This window comes from Paroedura picta, chromosome 2, assembly GCF_049243985.1.
Source record: "Paroedura picta isolate Pp20150507F chromosome 2, Ppicta_v3.0, whole genome shotgun sequence".
NCBI lineage: Eukaryota > Metazoa > Chordata > Lepidosauria > Squamata > Gekkonidae > Paroedura > Paroedura picta.
The window spans coordinates 143,768,303-143,784,192 of NC_135370.1; the positions used below are offsets into that span (position 1 = coordinate 143,768,303).

At 41.5% G+C, this 15,890-nt stretch overlaps 1 protein-coding gene across 4 annotated transcripts in view; it reads left to right on the forward strand.

Moving 5' to 3' along the window:
• AKAP6 (A-kinase anchoring protein 6) overlaps positions 1-15,890 on the forward strand; it is a 320,657-nt gene that overhangs the window by 271,147 nt on the left and 33,620 nt on the right. For 3 of the 4 annotated variants that reach the window (XM_077323052.1, XM_077323053.1, XM_077323055.1), the window contains one exon: positions 15,210-15,425. The exons of the other annotated variant lie outside the window; for it this stretch is intronic. In XM_077323052.1, the coding sequence (XP_077179167.1) occupies positions 15,210-15,425 (216 nt within the window). The remainder of the gene's footprint in view (positions 1-15,209; positions 15,426-15,890) is intronic. 4 annotated transcript variants of the gene reach the window in all.

Consider the following 15,890-nt stretch of genomic DNA (forward strand, 5'->3'; position numbering starts at 1 on the left):
AAGAAACAGCCTGGGGGGTGGGACGTGTCCAGCTGTCCAAGTTAGAATAGGGCCAATCAGGGTACAGCCACCTGCCCTGATTGGCCCTGCCTCTGCAGCTCCCGCCCTCCGTCCCTGGACTCTAGGTTCTTTGCTCTCAGACACCTCTGTGCGTGGAGCTAGCAGCAAGTAAGGGGAGAGGGCCTTGGGCAACGGGTCGTGTTAGAGGGCTTGCTAATGAGGGCCTCTTGGCCTGCTAGGCTGGGCCCACTGACAAGGACCTCCCAGCCTGCTGACTGCCTGCTAAGGAGCTTTGTCCCGGCCCTGATAACAAGCTGCCCAGCCCTTGCCTGCCCACTTGATCTGGTTGCGAGCTGCCACCCACGTCCACCTTAACCTGCCTGGACAGGGGCCAGGGGAGGGGGCCCTTTCAAGGCCTGTTCTTAGGAATGGGCTTTGAAGCTAGTCTTATATAAAGCTGCTTTTAAATATCTTAACCAGATCTCTGCTAAATGCAAAGGTGCATTTGATGCAATAGCCATTTTATATGGGTTTACACAATAGGCATTGCTTTATATAGCACTCTGCCTATACACTTGCTATATATTTTCCAGTGTAGACATGATAGGAACAATCCACTCCAAATAAGAACATGAAATAACAGTGTGGGTATAACTAGATTACATAAATGGATTAACATAATCTATTAAAATATACTATATTTTTAGGTGAGCTGAGTTAAGCAGTCTACCAATGGTTGCTTTTGTTGGGTAGATCAATCCTGGATCCAGTAATTTTGCCTCATTCCTTCCCCCAATGCATTATAAGTCCACTATCTGGTTTGGAATAATGTTGCTCCTAACTTTTGTCAGTCAATTCATTCTGCACAGCTGCAAGGTATGTGATGGGTTGTTTAAGCAATGGCTCTCCATTAAGCCTGATGCCACAGGATACTTACCAATTATCTCACCTGTTATGAACAACCAATCCTATGAACTAGGTATAGTCTAACCAGTCAAAGACCATGCATGTTGAATCTAGACAAACATCCATCACAGTGACAATATAATGCAGGTAAAAATATCATCACCTCAATTAGCTATCAGGGGAAGGCCCTCAAAATTTCTGCTTTTATTTATTTATTTATTTAAAAATGGCATACACATACTTTACAAAAACATTAGGGAGGATTACAATGTATCAAGCAATAAGTGTTGCTCAGCAACTTGTAACAGATGTTAAAACAGGGCAGTACATTCAACAAAGCAATACAGTACAATGATACCCCAAACTATTTCAGCATGGAAAGCCCTCAGAAACAAAATAGCTGGGTCAGGCAGTGTCTGCACAGTAGCTTCTGAAAATCTATGCCATGAATGGATGCAACAAAGGAAATCATTCTAGAGAAGATAGAAGAGTGGGCCAGGTCCAGTAAAAGTATTCCAAGGAGGTGAAAATGTTTTTGGCAAAAAAAGGTAGCTGATCAAACCTCCCCTTTAAATATAAGAATAATATAAATTCTAGGGTCCATTCTGCACAACGTAAATGTATCAGAACGCTACATTTTTGACATTATGCATGACATCATACACAAACCATAGAGTTCCAGCAACACTCCCGCAACATTCACTTTTTTATAGCACTTTGGGGGGAATCGTAAAAAGTAGACTCCCCCTAAAAATGCTTGACTCCCGAGAACAACCTGTAACACATCAGCAAAAGACATGTGCATTCTCAAAATAACGTTAGGAAGAAGGTCCCTCCTCCACTTCTGCCCCCAAGCTTCCGGGAGATGGGAATGCCTTTCACAGTGAGCATCATAACATCACAGAGTCCCTTGATCACTGTGTGCCCGAATGTTGCCCTGCCTGCACTAACATGCATTGTATGTTATTATTTTTTCCCTTGGAGATGCATGTCAACGATTACATGCAACTCTGCCAGCAGGCTGTATTAATTAGCGTGGATGGAGGAACTGTGAAAGCTCTCTCAGCGGACTTTCTTCCATCTCCAATGAATACCTCCCCCCTGGTTTAGCCTTGTGTAAAAAGCCATTTTTCGGGGGGAAATTACAACAAAATACAGTTCCGTGTGAAGCAAAGAAACAATGAATTAACAAATATTCATTGCCACATGTGTTTTCGGATTTTTTAAAAATAAAATTTAAAGTGAAAGGGGCATTTCGGAGCCACAAGGGCGATCTGTTTGATTGGTTCTTCAGTTTGATAGATGGGCTGAGGCAGGCAGAAGCGCCACAAATTTAGAGAGCCTTGTTTGCAATTCCTGCAAGACCGGAAACATGTGTATTTCCAAAAAAGCGCTACGGGTGCACGAATATTGCGCTACAATTTGCACTGTGCGAAATGTCAAAATTCCACTACAAATTGTAGTGGTTCGGGCTGCCGCAGACATCCAGCAACATTATCAGATGTGCGGAATGGACCTAGTAATCTGAACGTTTCCTCATAAGAATGAGACACTATGATTATTATAAATGGGTGATGGGAATAATCAGACAATTCATGGAGTCTTTTGGAGAATTTAGGAGAGGGGGTCACATGTCAGTGACAGATCACCTGTTTTTCATTCACAAGGTTCCAGATTAAGCCTCCAGCATTTCCAGTTACAGCTTCTCAAATAGCAGGTACTGGTGAAAACTGTTTCTCTACCCGACATCCTGAATAGCTGTCACCAGTATAGTGGACATTACTAAACTGTAAGGACTAAAGGTCTGTCTCTGTACACACATACATTGGTAATGTAACTGAGGTAAAATTCATCTCAAACAGAAAATAAGGAGAGGTTAATTTTGTGACTCATACATCTATTGCTTAGCCAGCAACGTAGTTATTTGACAGGCTGAATTCAAGGGTGATGATCATCCAAAATCTAAAAATGTGGACACAGTCATAACTTGCTGTTAAGGGGCAAGTTGGAGCCTCTAGTTTCTTTCCTCTCAAACTTTATTTATTTGAAGTTAAGATTATATCATACTTCCCACTTTCATTTTGTTCCTGTAGCATAACCAAACAGTCACTGCGTTTTAAGCATTTGTACTTTTCTAGAGTCATTGAGTTAGATCATGCAGAGGATTCTTGTGCCAGGGAAAAACACTCCATTGAATCTGGCCCATAATGCACAGAATTCACTTTCAGAGTTGAAGAATTTTTGTATTTTCATTAAAAAAAACTTTAATGGAACATAATTTGTTGTGAGGTTTCAAATCCTGGATCAGTGACCTTTTTGGCAAATATCTTGCATACTACACAGTCAGGAATGGAGCATCAGGGTGGATGAGAGTGAGCGCAGGCTAGGTTGGTGAACTTGATCCAGTCACTAGAATTATTCTGGTAACCTCCAAATATATTATCTAGAGTTCCTTGAATAATGGTTGACATAAAAAGTAATAACAAATATGCCATCAATTTGACACACTTGTTTTGCAGTGCTCATATGAGACTGGTATATTTTGAGAAGTCATACTTCCCAGCACGCACACATGTGATAACAGAGAAATATGCAGCTGTCACACAGGAAGATAGGCACATTATTTAAGGATTAACAGTGGAAGTGGCCCTAAGATGTTTTAAGTTAGTTGACTGAATTCCCTGCTATAGAAGCATTTTAAGGTAACTGTCTCTTTATAGTCTGAAACTATAAACAGATGAGGAGTAGGTGATAAACTAATAACAATAAACTATATGCTACCAATATTTATAACCCAAGGAGCACTAAAATTTACCCCAATATCAGCACAGATCACAAGCGGCTTAGAGTGTATATGCAGCATTTGCAAAAAGTTCATACAGTTTTCTCAGAATTCTGGGTCTCATTGACCTTCCTTCAGTTACTGGACAGCACAACTTACAAGCAGCATATCAGGCCTCATAATTGTGTAATATTAATTTGCATCCACAGGTTTATATCCAGCCATCTTTTTTACTCAATCGCACCTAAATTCCCTTCTTTAGTACAAACCCCATCCCAATATGGTCCCCATTTTGGTAGGCAAAGGGGAGTCCGTCCTCACATTTTCACCAGCAAGAAAAACTGCTTGGATCCAACCCACAGTTTTTGAAACAGAGTGGCTTCAGATGTTGGCAGAAGTAGATGGAACATGGGGACAAGGCACTACATCACCCACAGCTGCACCTCTTTCTACACACAGTGATGTGCAAACCTCCAACAATATGTGCAGCTCATTGCACAGAATAAGTATGTATTATGGGTAACCAAAGAATGAGGGGCTTGCTTTTGTTGTTCCTCTGTTCTCCAAATCTAAAGTGACTCTCAAACTCCTCAGTACTGTTGGTTTGTGACTCCAGCAGATCACACTGAGGGGTCGCTTTGCTGTACACTGCTCTCTGTATGAATAGACATTTTGTATGCCATTATATCCAGCTGAGATGACATGCTAAAACCCAATCCATGTGGAGCTGACTGCAAGTCAGCCATAAACAATTCCCTCAGAAGTTACTCCTAGAACTGGAGCACAAACTGCATATTTTCCAGTGGCAGCTATGTGCTGAGAGGCAATATTGGTTGGCAAAATGTTTCAGTCATGAAATTTACGAACTCTTCACTGTTCTATCAAGAAAAACATATTTCCCACAAGTCACTGTGATGATGCATTTGCCTTCTACGCCCTCTTTGGAGATTTGAAATCCAGCAGGCACTAGCTGGGGACTCAACAGCCACCTTGGAGAATAGACCATTAAATTGTGAGATCTTGAGGATCCGATTCTCTGCCCGATTCTGATTGCCTTAGTGGTGGTACGCTAGGCCTGGGATTGGTTTCGGAGTCTGACACAGATGCCAGGGTATGTCAGAGGGTACAGGCATAGCACCATACATGTATGGTACATTCTACTCATAAACTGTGGTTTATTCATGTTGTCTGAACAGAGACAGATGGTAAGGATCTCTTAAGTACTTGGCAGGACAATACAACCAACTAGCCAGTTTTACATACTGTGATATGGCACTTATATGCCATGATATTTCACTTGTATGGTAATAAAAAGGATCTAAATAGATTATTTGATTTCTCATCCCAAAGTTATTTCACTTTACCACAATATATGATCTTCACACTACTTTAAGTTTCAGACAGCAGAATCTTTAAAATAATGATTTTTCAAACATATTATTGCTGAAAGTACACTTTTTATTCTAGGGAGACATTGTGACAAGATGCCAGCATTTCAGTAATGATATAAGCAATCTGTAACCTATTATAATTTCCTTTCAGAATAACTTAATTTTCATATTGTTTAATATGACTAGAATTTTAATAGTGTTTTTAATTTAGAAAGAGAAGTGTACCACGCATTACTAATTACACAGGAACATGGACAAAATAGCAGTGCATCAAACCATAGTCTTTAAACAACCAAGTGTTTTAAAAGTACTTAACCCAGCATAAGGAGTGGCATCAAGAAATTAAAGAATGTCACGCTTTGATAATCATAGCTTACATAGACCAAAATCTTCGAAAGGCATCAATCCTAGATGCATTGTTAAACAGTAATCTGTAAACTGTACTGCTGGATTCAAACTGGGATGAATACCAATAGTACTTCCTTATTAGGCTAGCCATGCTGTTTTGTTTGGGGTTTTAATTGTTTTCAAGTGATTTAAGGATAATTTGTTTGCATGTGTATTTCAGAGCCTATAATTTGACAAGAGTGGCATTACACTTAGATCACTTGGATTTCATAGCAATGTGAAGCCTCAATTCCTAAGCAATCAAAACTTGCTTTAAAGGAATTTGTATTTAAAACAGTTGGATAGCACCTGGGGTTTTCCCCCTGCTTGCAAGTAGAGAGAAAAGGAAAATAAGTTCTTTATTAGGAATGTGGATATTTTTAATAATGAATGTCACATGCCATTTCCAGATTTGTCAGTGAGATGCTGCATTCTTGGGTAAGGCTCTTGGCAAAAGATATGACCATTGTAGCAATTTGGTAGACTCTAATACTATAAAAGGTATGCTTTTTAAATGAAGGAGACTGGTTCACTATTTTGAAAGAACTCATAATCTATTTTAAACTGTCATTCCATGTTTCTGACTTGCAATTAGATGAATTTTCCAAAATGTCAATTCAAGATTTTCTTTCAACCATCATCCTAATAAAATCTGACAGCAAAGATATTATAGCTAAACTTTTCCCATAATTAGCATCAAGGATTTCACAAGGGTTAATCAGGAAAGTTATATAGAGGGTTTCAATGAATAGCCATGGAAGCAGCAGTATGCCTTTAAAAAATCTTATAATACAGGCAAGATGGATGACAATCAGGAGACAAATGTATGAGCAAAGCGGTATGGAGAGAATAGTTTTGTAGTGTATGATGTATGTTACGCAAATGAGCTTATTAGGACTCTCATCTATTTTATTATTGGTGCCCAATTTAATAGAGGCATTTAAAAAACAATATTTCTGCCTGACTCCTTGGAAGGAAGAAGATACATTGATATAATTGAAAGCAAATGATTGCATGTTGTGGCATTTAATCATGTCATTTTTCAATGGCTGTTTCTTGCACTTCACTGCATGCTTATAGAATATTTAACTTCAGTATAGATTAGGTCTCACTACCGGCAACTGAGTACAGTTCCTATATTAGGTGACATTTTCTTTTAACCTCAAAATCAGTTAAAACACCCAGATTGGCCAGTGTTTTCTTTAGAAGATGACAAGTCATCATTCATTTCCAGTATGTGACATTTGGCTCTGGGTGAGTTATTTTATTTTATTTTGAGAGATTACATGCTGCTGGTTGTACTTTTCAGTCTCTAATGGAAGTACAGTTAGCTAATTTTTAAGAAATAGGACTTAGTAGCAAGAATTATAGAAGTAGCTGAGAAACTATGTTGTACATTGGTTAGAGCAGACTTTTTAAAATTTTTGACTGTGGAGGAGCCCCTGAAATAATTTTTTAGACTTCAAAGAGCCCTGGGATTGATATCAGCTGGCCATACCTCCTGCCACACTACAGGAAATGACATCACTACCTATACCCTTAGCCCTCCTTTTGCTCCCTCCCCCCAACTTTACTACTACTAGGGCAGGTCTGCCTCATGTAGACCAGAAAGAAGAGTAGGAGCTGAGAAGACAGCCTGAACCTGCTACTTCAGATCTTCCATGGACCTCCTTCAAAGCTTCTGTAGATCTCCAGGGGTCCACAGGCCGCTGGTTGAAAATCCCTAGGTTAGAGTATGACATCTTGGATCTCAGGAAATCTAGTTTTATAAGAACATGAGAAGAGCCCTGCTAGATCAGCCCAGTGATCCATCTGGTCCAGCATCCAGTCACACACAGTAACCAACCATTTCCTGCCAGCAACAGGGCACAGAGACAGGGGTGACAGCTCTGTTGGAAAATACCTGGAGATTTTGGGGCTGGAACATGGGGAGGGCAAGGTTTGGAGATGGGAGGATACTCAGCCGAGTATAATGCCATATAATTCACTCTCCAAAGCATTTCTCCAGGGGAAATTATATTGGTCATCTGGGGATCACCGATCTACCCTCCTTCAAATCAATACTGTGACTTGAAGCTCAGTAGGTGACAGGGACAGGAGGGGAATCCACAAAGTCATTTAAGATTTTGGAGAACTGGACTCTTTTACAATAAAACTTTTTCCTGAGTGTTCCACTCAGTTATAAAGTATAGGTGGGGTAGCAGGTAAAGAGGCATTGGATTCACTGCCTTGAAATAAGTTCTGTGGTGAGCAAGGAGGATATAGATTCTGTTTTGGGGAGGCATCATATGGGCATGGAATTGGGGAATTGGTGGGCAAGTAGTTGTGAATTTCCTGCATTCTGCAGGGGGTGGGACTAGATGACTCTGGAGATACCTTCCAGTGTTTTGATTCTATGATCAAGGAGGAAGGGGTTATATAAAAATAATAGATTTATGCATTGACATGTTTTTTTTTAAGAACAGCAGAATGGATTTCCATACAGTCACTGAAGATACTTGACTGAACCACTTCAGTGAGTTATGGCTTCAGGTTGTGATTTGAATTCCCTTTATAAAATGCTTTTTACTGCCTAATCACTACACTGGATCCTTACACATTATACAAACAGGATTCCACCCACACCAGCTTGCCATTTCCCAAAATTCAGATTAAATGGTACCAGATCTTCTCAACACCAGTCACAGGTACTCTGTACTCTACTATAAAAAGAAAAAACAGTTGGTTCTTATATGTCACTTTTCTCTATCAGAAAGAGTCTCACCAAAGAGGCTTACCGTGACCTTCCCTTTTTCTCCCCACAACAGACACCCTGTGAGATAGATGAGGCTGAGAGAGCCCTGATATTACTGCTCAGTCAGAACAGCTTTATCAGTGCTCTGGTGAGTCCAAGGGCACCCAGCTGGCTACATGTGGAGGAGGGAATCAAACCCAAACTGCCAGATTAGAAGTCAGTGTTCCTAACCATTGTACCAAGGTGGCTCTACTAGGGGTAGAGTGAAACCTCTCTGCCACACTATCAGGAAGAGCTCTTCTTTTAACTGTTTGCTGTCTTTTTGAGGCAGATCCAAACTGAATGTGCTGTGTTTTCCTCCAACATACTATCTTCCTTCTCAAAGGTAATTGGATGCTGGAACAGCACTCCCATCAACTCAGGTGAAAAAAGTTGGTTAACAGTTTTACCTTCCAAGGGCAGGATAACCTTCTGTGTCTCACAGTGACTTTGGATCAATCACTCATTCTCAGCCTAACCTACCTCAAAGCATTACTGTGATGATAAAATGGAAGAGGGTGGAGTCATGAGCTCCTTGGATATATAATCAGAATGCTTCATTGAGACACATATGCCTGGATATACACAGAGACTGAGCACCCATATAATTTAACAATTTCCTGCAGCACTGTCAGCTGTTCTTAGTGTATATTTGCATATAACAAAAAAAACTGTTAAAAATCTACTGGCCTTTCAATGTAAAACTCAGGAAGCTTCTTAAACAAATTAAATGTTATGTACATACAGTTCGAGGAAACCAACATGAATGGCAAGGGGTTGTATCTGGACAAAATTTTCCACTGACAGAAAGGGAGGTAATTTCTGCTAATTCCCATTTCCTACTGCAGAACTCTGACTTGCCATTCCTAGAGGTCCCCTGTTCCCTAAGGGGAGCATTTCAGGGAGAGTCTGGAAAAGGTAAGGCAGGAGAGTTCTGTTCTGTTGATGGAAATGCTGGAGATTCTACCCTGCAAAGCAGTCATTTTCTCTAGAGGGACAGCTGTAGTTCTGGAGGACCTCCAGGTCCCATCTCTAGGCCTGACAGCATCCTATGTGTGATTTGGTACCACTTGACTTGCATGATTTAACTGGACCTGGCTGCTTGGTACTAGGCATGGACATTTCTGCTCAGATAAGCCTAAAAGTATACGAATAAATGTGAACCACTCGCTCCCACAATTTGGCCATCCAAATGCACCTCCCCACTTTCTTAGGCAGCACCTAAGAAGGCAGCATACACCTATCACCTGTTATTGAAAGGACAGGCATTTTAATAGAGCAGGTGGGGCACCTATCATAAACAGCTGATGGGCCTGATTGCCTCATGAGTGATAGCATGCTCATCAGCTGATGAGGACAGGCACTCTCCTCCACCCATCCTATTTAATTGGCCTTCCCAACTGGGCAGGCATTTAAATGGAGCAGGTGGGCAACTATCATTAATAGCTGATTCCATACCATACTGAATACTGATGTCAATGACCCTGTAGATAGGATTCTGGGAGCTCTGCCTAGTTAAATGTGGTCTTGTGGGGAACAGGAACATGGGAGGGGGGGCTGTACATGGTCATTTTCATCTGAGAACTTGAAGACAAGTGCTTCATCAGTTGAACCAGTGTTTTTCATTTATATACAAATGTTTTCTGTTCATTGCCAAGCTCACACCAAGGGATAATGAAATATCTGTGACTTCCACTTTAATGTTCTGTTGGTCTTCCCAGAGAATTCTCAAGAAATTCTAAACCTATACCACCCCAACACAGACTATATTTCCTAGGATTTCACAGGAAGAATTATATATGTTACCTGCTTTATTTAACTGGAATGTGTCCAGAGGAGAGCAACAAAGATGGTGAGGGATTTGGAGACTCAGATGTATGAGGAAAGGTTGGGGGAGCTTGGTCTGTTTAGCCTGGAGAGGAGACGACTGAGAGGAACAGCAGTGGAATAGGCTGCCAAAGGAGGTGGTGAGCTCCCCCTAACTGGCAGTCTTCAAGCAAAGGTTGGATACACACTTTTTTGGGATGCTTTAGTATGCTTTGGGCTGATCCTGCATTGAGCAGGGGGTTGGACTAGATGGCCTGTATGGCCCCTTCCAACTCTATGATTTTGTGATTCTGTGGGATCTGATAACCATCTTCAAGTATTTAAAAGGTTGCCATATAGAGCAGGGGTAGTCAAGCTGTGGTCCTCCAAATGTTCATGGACTACAATTCCCATGACCCTCTGCCAGCAAACGCAGTGTGCTGGATGGAGCAGAGTTGTTCTCTCTTGCCACAGAGGGATCGACCAGAACCAATGGGATGAAATTAATGCAAAAGAAATTCCACCTAAACATCCGGAAGAAGTTCCTGACAGTTTGAGCGGTTTCTCAGTGGAACAGGCTTCCTTGGGAGGTGGGGGTTCTGCATCTTTGGAAATGTTTAAACAGAGGCTGGATAGCCATCTGACAGAGAGGCTGATTCTGTGAAGGCTTAAGAGGGTGGCAGGTTACAGTGAATGAGCGATAGCATTGTTAGTGTCCTGCATAGTGCAGGGGGTTGGACTACATGACTCAGGAGTTCCTTTCCAACTCTATGATTCTAGCTCAATTCTATCATCGGTTTTAACTGTTTTGTTTTTGACTTTTAAGGCCATTTTCAGCCTAGGCCCAGCGTAACTGAAGGACCATCTGTCTCCCTATGGCCCCCAGAGAGCTCTTTGCTCATCAAACACCAATAGGGTGCTGCTCCTGTGGGCAGCCCACCTGACCTCAATCAGGGCCAGGGCCTTCTCAGTCCTGGCCCTACCTGGTGAAATGAGCTTCCAGAAGAGCTAAGGGCCCTGACAGAACTGTGTCAGTTCTGAAGGGCCTGGAAGGTGGAACTCTTCTGCCAGGCATTTGGTTGAGGCCAGAATGCAGTTACCATCTAATGACCCCCTCCTCTATATAACACCAACCCCCTATTACAAAAATCATGACGATGCTAGAGACTTTGATATATTTTTTATTAGATAATCAACTGATGCTGTTATTGTTTACTGTAAATTGATGTTTTTATTACAATTGTTTTATCAGTTGTGCTGGTTTTATGGTTGTGAGCTGCCGTGAGCCAGCTGTACCGGGACTGGTGGGATAGAAATCCAAAAAATAAATAAAATATTAGCTGTTCAGAATATAAACATTTTTTCTGAACATTGATTAGTATCAGGTAACATCCATTGATGATAAGGTTTAGTCACAGATTATTATTATTCATGGTATTACTAGTTGGTATTGTTGGTAATATTAATCATTTCAAGCTACTTTTCAGTACATTCTGCATTGTATCACACGTCCCCTCTCACACACACACCTTTTGAAATAGGTACAAAGATATTTATTTATTGAATTTTTAGTTAACTTTAGAAGAACTAGCCTTCCAGTTTAACTTAATGAAGATCAATATTTGAATCATAATAGTAACACCTGAAATTTGATTTTAAAAGTATTTTTATGTCTACTAATCCTTTTAAAACCTTTTTTCTGGTACAGCATTAGGCTACTGAACTGCCTCAGGAAGTGAATACATGGGTATATCAAAAGCTATGTATGGAAATAGTAATGAAACCCAGGAGAGTAAATCAGGGTATATGCAGTCCTACTATAAAAGGAATAACAAAAAACTGGGTTTATTTTGCCATAAATAGTGCTTTTGAAATTTATCATTCAGCATTTAAAATGCAGAATTATGAAAAAAGCACAGTGTTCCATCATTACAAAAATAATGTGATTTTTACTATTACAGGAGTTAGGCAATTGCCTAACTAAGTCATAGAATGCATTTTTTCAATAAGTGGAACATCTGCAAGGAATGTCCACCTGCTGATATACTGCTCAGTGTACTTTTCAATGAAATGCACTTCATCATTTTATGACATCTAATGAAGCCTTATCGGGATTAACATTTTGAACACAAATACTTTTAGGCATTAAAATACCCATTCTCAATGAGATTGCATTGTCTTGTTTACCCTTGTTCATTAATAAGCAATCTGTTAAATGTTAGAACAGACCAATTGTGCAAGTGGAAGCTGATTAGTGCGTAATTCAGCTATGTTTATGGATATAATCATAATTTCTGTTGAAGACTTTCAATTTAAGAATCGCTTTCCCATTAACCACAGACATAAAAGTAATAAAGATACTATAAATAAAGATATTAGACACACAGGCATATGCATAGATACATTAGTATCATTAGGTGTATTTACCACATATATGAAAAATTTGATCAGGAAACAAAAACTGTTCTGTTATGTGCAGAACTTCAGCATTTAATTTCCTTGCCATTTTTAGCAGTATTTCAGTATCTTTCAATTGTCTTTGGAACATCCTTTTGTAAATACCATCAGCAGCATAGATGTTGTTTTTCAGGTTCCAGGATCCATAAGCAGCTCTGATATTTGTCACAAGGCTGCTCATATTAACTGTAATTCCAGACTCCCCCCTCCCCATATCCTGCGTTAAAAGAAACCTAAAATGCTGGGGTGATAACTTAGATTTTTCTCATGGGGTTATGTACTTTCATCTGTAGCATCCTGCAGAGAGAAACAGATGTTGTCAAGTTACAATTTAAATTGCCTGGTAAGCTCCTGAATGTGAACAAGTCTTCCATGCTATGATATGGCAGAAGCATCATACTACATCCACTGCAACTCAGTAAAAGAAACACAGAGAGGGGCAGGGCAGAAGGATTCATCTTCCAAGACACTTGTGGCCTTATTCCCCATTGATGTTACTGTTCTAAAAGTATTCAACACACTGTAATACTGGTTGCAAAGAGCAGCACAGGAACAAAGGGAAGTAAGTATCTATTGCGGTCTTAGACCAGCACAAGTCTTAACAAAATTCCATTCTACCACAATGAGTATGAGAACACTTAAAATTAACCCCACTGTGATAATTCATGGGGGGTGCTTATTCCAAGGGAAATACATCTTAAATAAGACAGTAGGACCGATTATGCACGGGGCAGAAAATCCAGGGCAGCAGCAGCAGGGCAGCCCCAATTGTGCACGACACTGCCATCATCACAGCCCTAACCTGGCACAGCACCCTGGAAAGCCCACGGTAAGGGAATACGGAATCTTCCACATTCCCTGGGATACTGTGGGTTCCAGCGGGGGCTAGGTCAGGCCAGCGCCATGCATAATCGGCATAATCTTCCCCTGACCTACAGTCCCCTGCAGGTACACTGCACGCCCCTGTCAGCTCCACAGAGCTGCAGAACTGGCCAATGAGTCCCCCCAACCCCACCTTGATGGGAGAGTGGCATGCCCTTCCCCACCATCATATGGTGGGGGCCTTATCCTCCTCGCTCCACCCCCCCCCTGCTGCCTCTAGGCAGCATACTGGACTTCCCAGCCCGGGTGTTTTGCATATGCACACTATACACCGGAGCAGCCCGCATATGCTGGGGGATTCCCTCCCCCATGCGTACACGGGAAGCACCGGGGCATGGTGCCCCAATGCAATGCCTGGCAGCAGCCCACAGTGGGTGCTGCCATACATGATGGGTCTTAGTTAATAATATATTATTTAAATTCTGCAGTATTTAATATAAGGCAAGCCACCAGCCTCTGGCAGATTTTGGAAGCACCCACATAGAACTTCACACTATGTGCTGATACCAGTAGGTTTCTGTTTATAAGTAGCATCCTGACATACACCAAGTCTGGTTGCCCTACTAAGGGTACCGACTAAGCAAAAGAAGAATAACCTTAGAACAAACCTCTTGGTATAAGGCGGTGGTCCCCAACCGCCGGGTCGCAGCCCGGTGCCGGGCCGCGGCTCCCTCTCCCCACCCTCCCCCACAGTAAGAAACTTCCCAGGCCGCAAGCTTGCAGCCCAGCAAGCTTCTTACTGTGGGAGGGGGGGAGAGGGAAGCAGGGCCGCGCAAGCATGCATGTGCCATGTGTGCCCAAAATGCGCATGTGCGGCACTTTCACACATGCGCATATGCGTGAAAGTGCCACACGTGCGCGTTTTTGGCCATGTATGGCGCACACGCACATGCGCGACCCAGCCACGCATGCACAGCATGCGTGGGCGGGCAGTCGCCCTCCCTGCTGCCACCAGTCCCCAGCCTGAAAAAGGTTGGGGACCACTGGTATAAGGGACAACAAAGTACAATACGTTCTGTCATTTCAGTTTCCCCTGATCCACAGGGAAATAGCCTGTCTGCCTTGGGAACCTTTTTATATCAGCCCTCCAAAACTGCTGAAGGACGTGCATGGCATCTAGCAAGAGATTCCAATGGGTAGCCATGTTGGTCTGAATTAGCACAATAAAATCAGAGTCCAGTAATTTAACTAATTTAACAGAATTTTGCTTAATATTGCCACTATCATCATGGAAGTTCATAATCTGAGGAAGAGTCCTTGCACTCGAAAGCTCACACCTGGAATAAATCTTTGTTGTTCTAAAAGGTGCTACGAGACAGTGAGGAGGGGGAATTAGCCAAAGTTGCCTCCATTTTTTATGTCCATGAAGTTTCTGCAAACATATTGATGTGCCATCATAGTTATTATAGCAACTACATGATGTGTTTACCCCCAGAGAATAGTTATTACAGCAAACTACATTACTTCCATAATGTATAAGGTAGACCTGGATTAAAAGAGGTTCAAAACACATACCCTGGACTTTGGACCATATTGGTTTCTTACTCTGTGGAACTGTATGGAACCATTGTTTGTTTCTTTGTTTTAAAAGACTTTGTCAAGTTACTCAGCAAATATTGAACCAGTACAATAAATGTTGATGGGATCCCATTATTTAGATAGATGCTTCCTTGTAGTAAAGAAGAAAGTTTTACTATTACAGGTCATACCAAGCTTCATTGAGCTGACTTATATGACATGGACTCGACTTCACAACTGCCCATTGAATGATTATATTAGAGTGGAATCTATAGAGCACTGACATTGGCCCTTCTTCTGTCCACAGTCTCTCTGCTGTGAAATTAAGCAGAGACACCGGGGCGTAGGCTCAGTGTTGCGTTTGTGTCAGCACCTCCTCGATGACCAAGAGACCTGTAATCTGAATGCGGATCACCAGTCTATGCAGCTGATAATCGTAAATCTTGAAAGAAGGTGGGAAGCCATTGTCATGCAAGCTGTCCAATGGCAATCTAGGCTGCAGAAGAAGTTGTCAAAAGATTCAGTAAGTGACATCTGCCTGGCATTCTTTTCTCTCCCAGCTGCCCATATGGGTCAACCCCCCCCCCCAATGTTTACAAAATTCTTTCAACTTACTTTTGATGTCTTCACTGAAGGTGCTATTGCAGCCAAATAATTAGGTTCCTGAACTTGTCTCTCAAAACTTATAATGGTTCTGTCAACGGAATCAACTGATTAATGGGCTGTGCAAACACTCTTGAGTTCTATGTTTTTAATGGCACAGATTCTAATCCTTTTAAGGCATTGAATGTAAAATGGAAATCAGTGGCCGATAAGGACTGACAGCCCTCTCTGAGGATTAGAGTAAAATAGTTCTCACAAGTCATAGCATGATACAGTATGATCACTTCTCTGAATCTCTGTAAGGCAGATATGAACATTCTGTCTGTCCACCAATACTATATATTTATCTGTTCATGCTCCTCTCCCCACCTACTTCAGCCTTCAT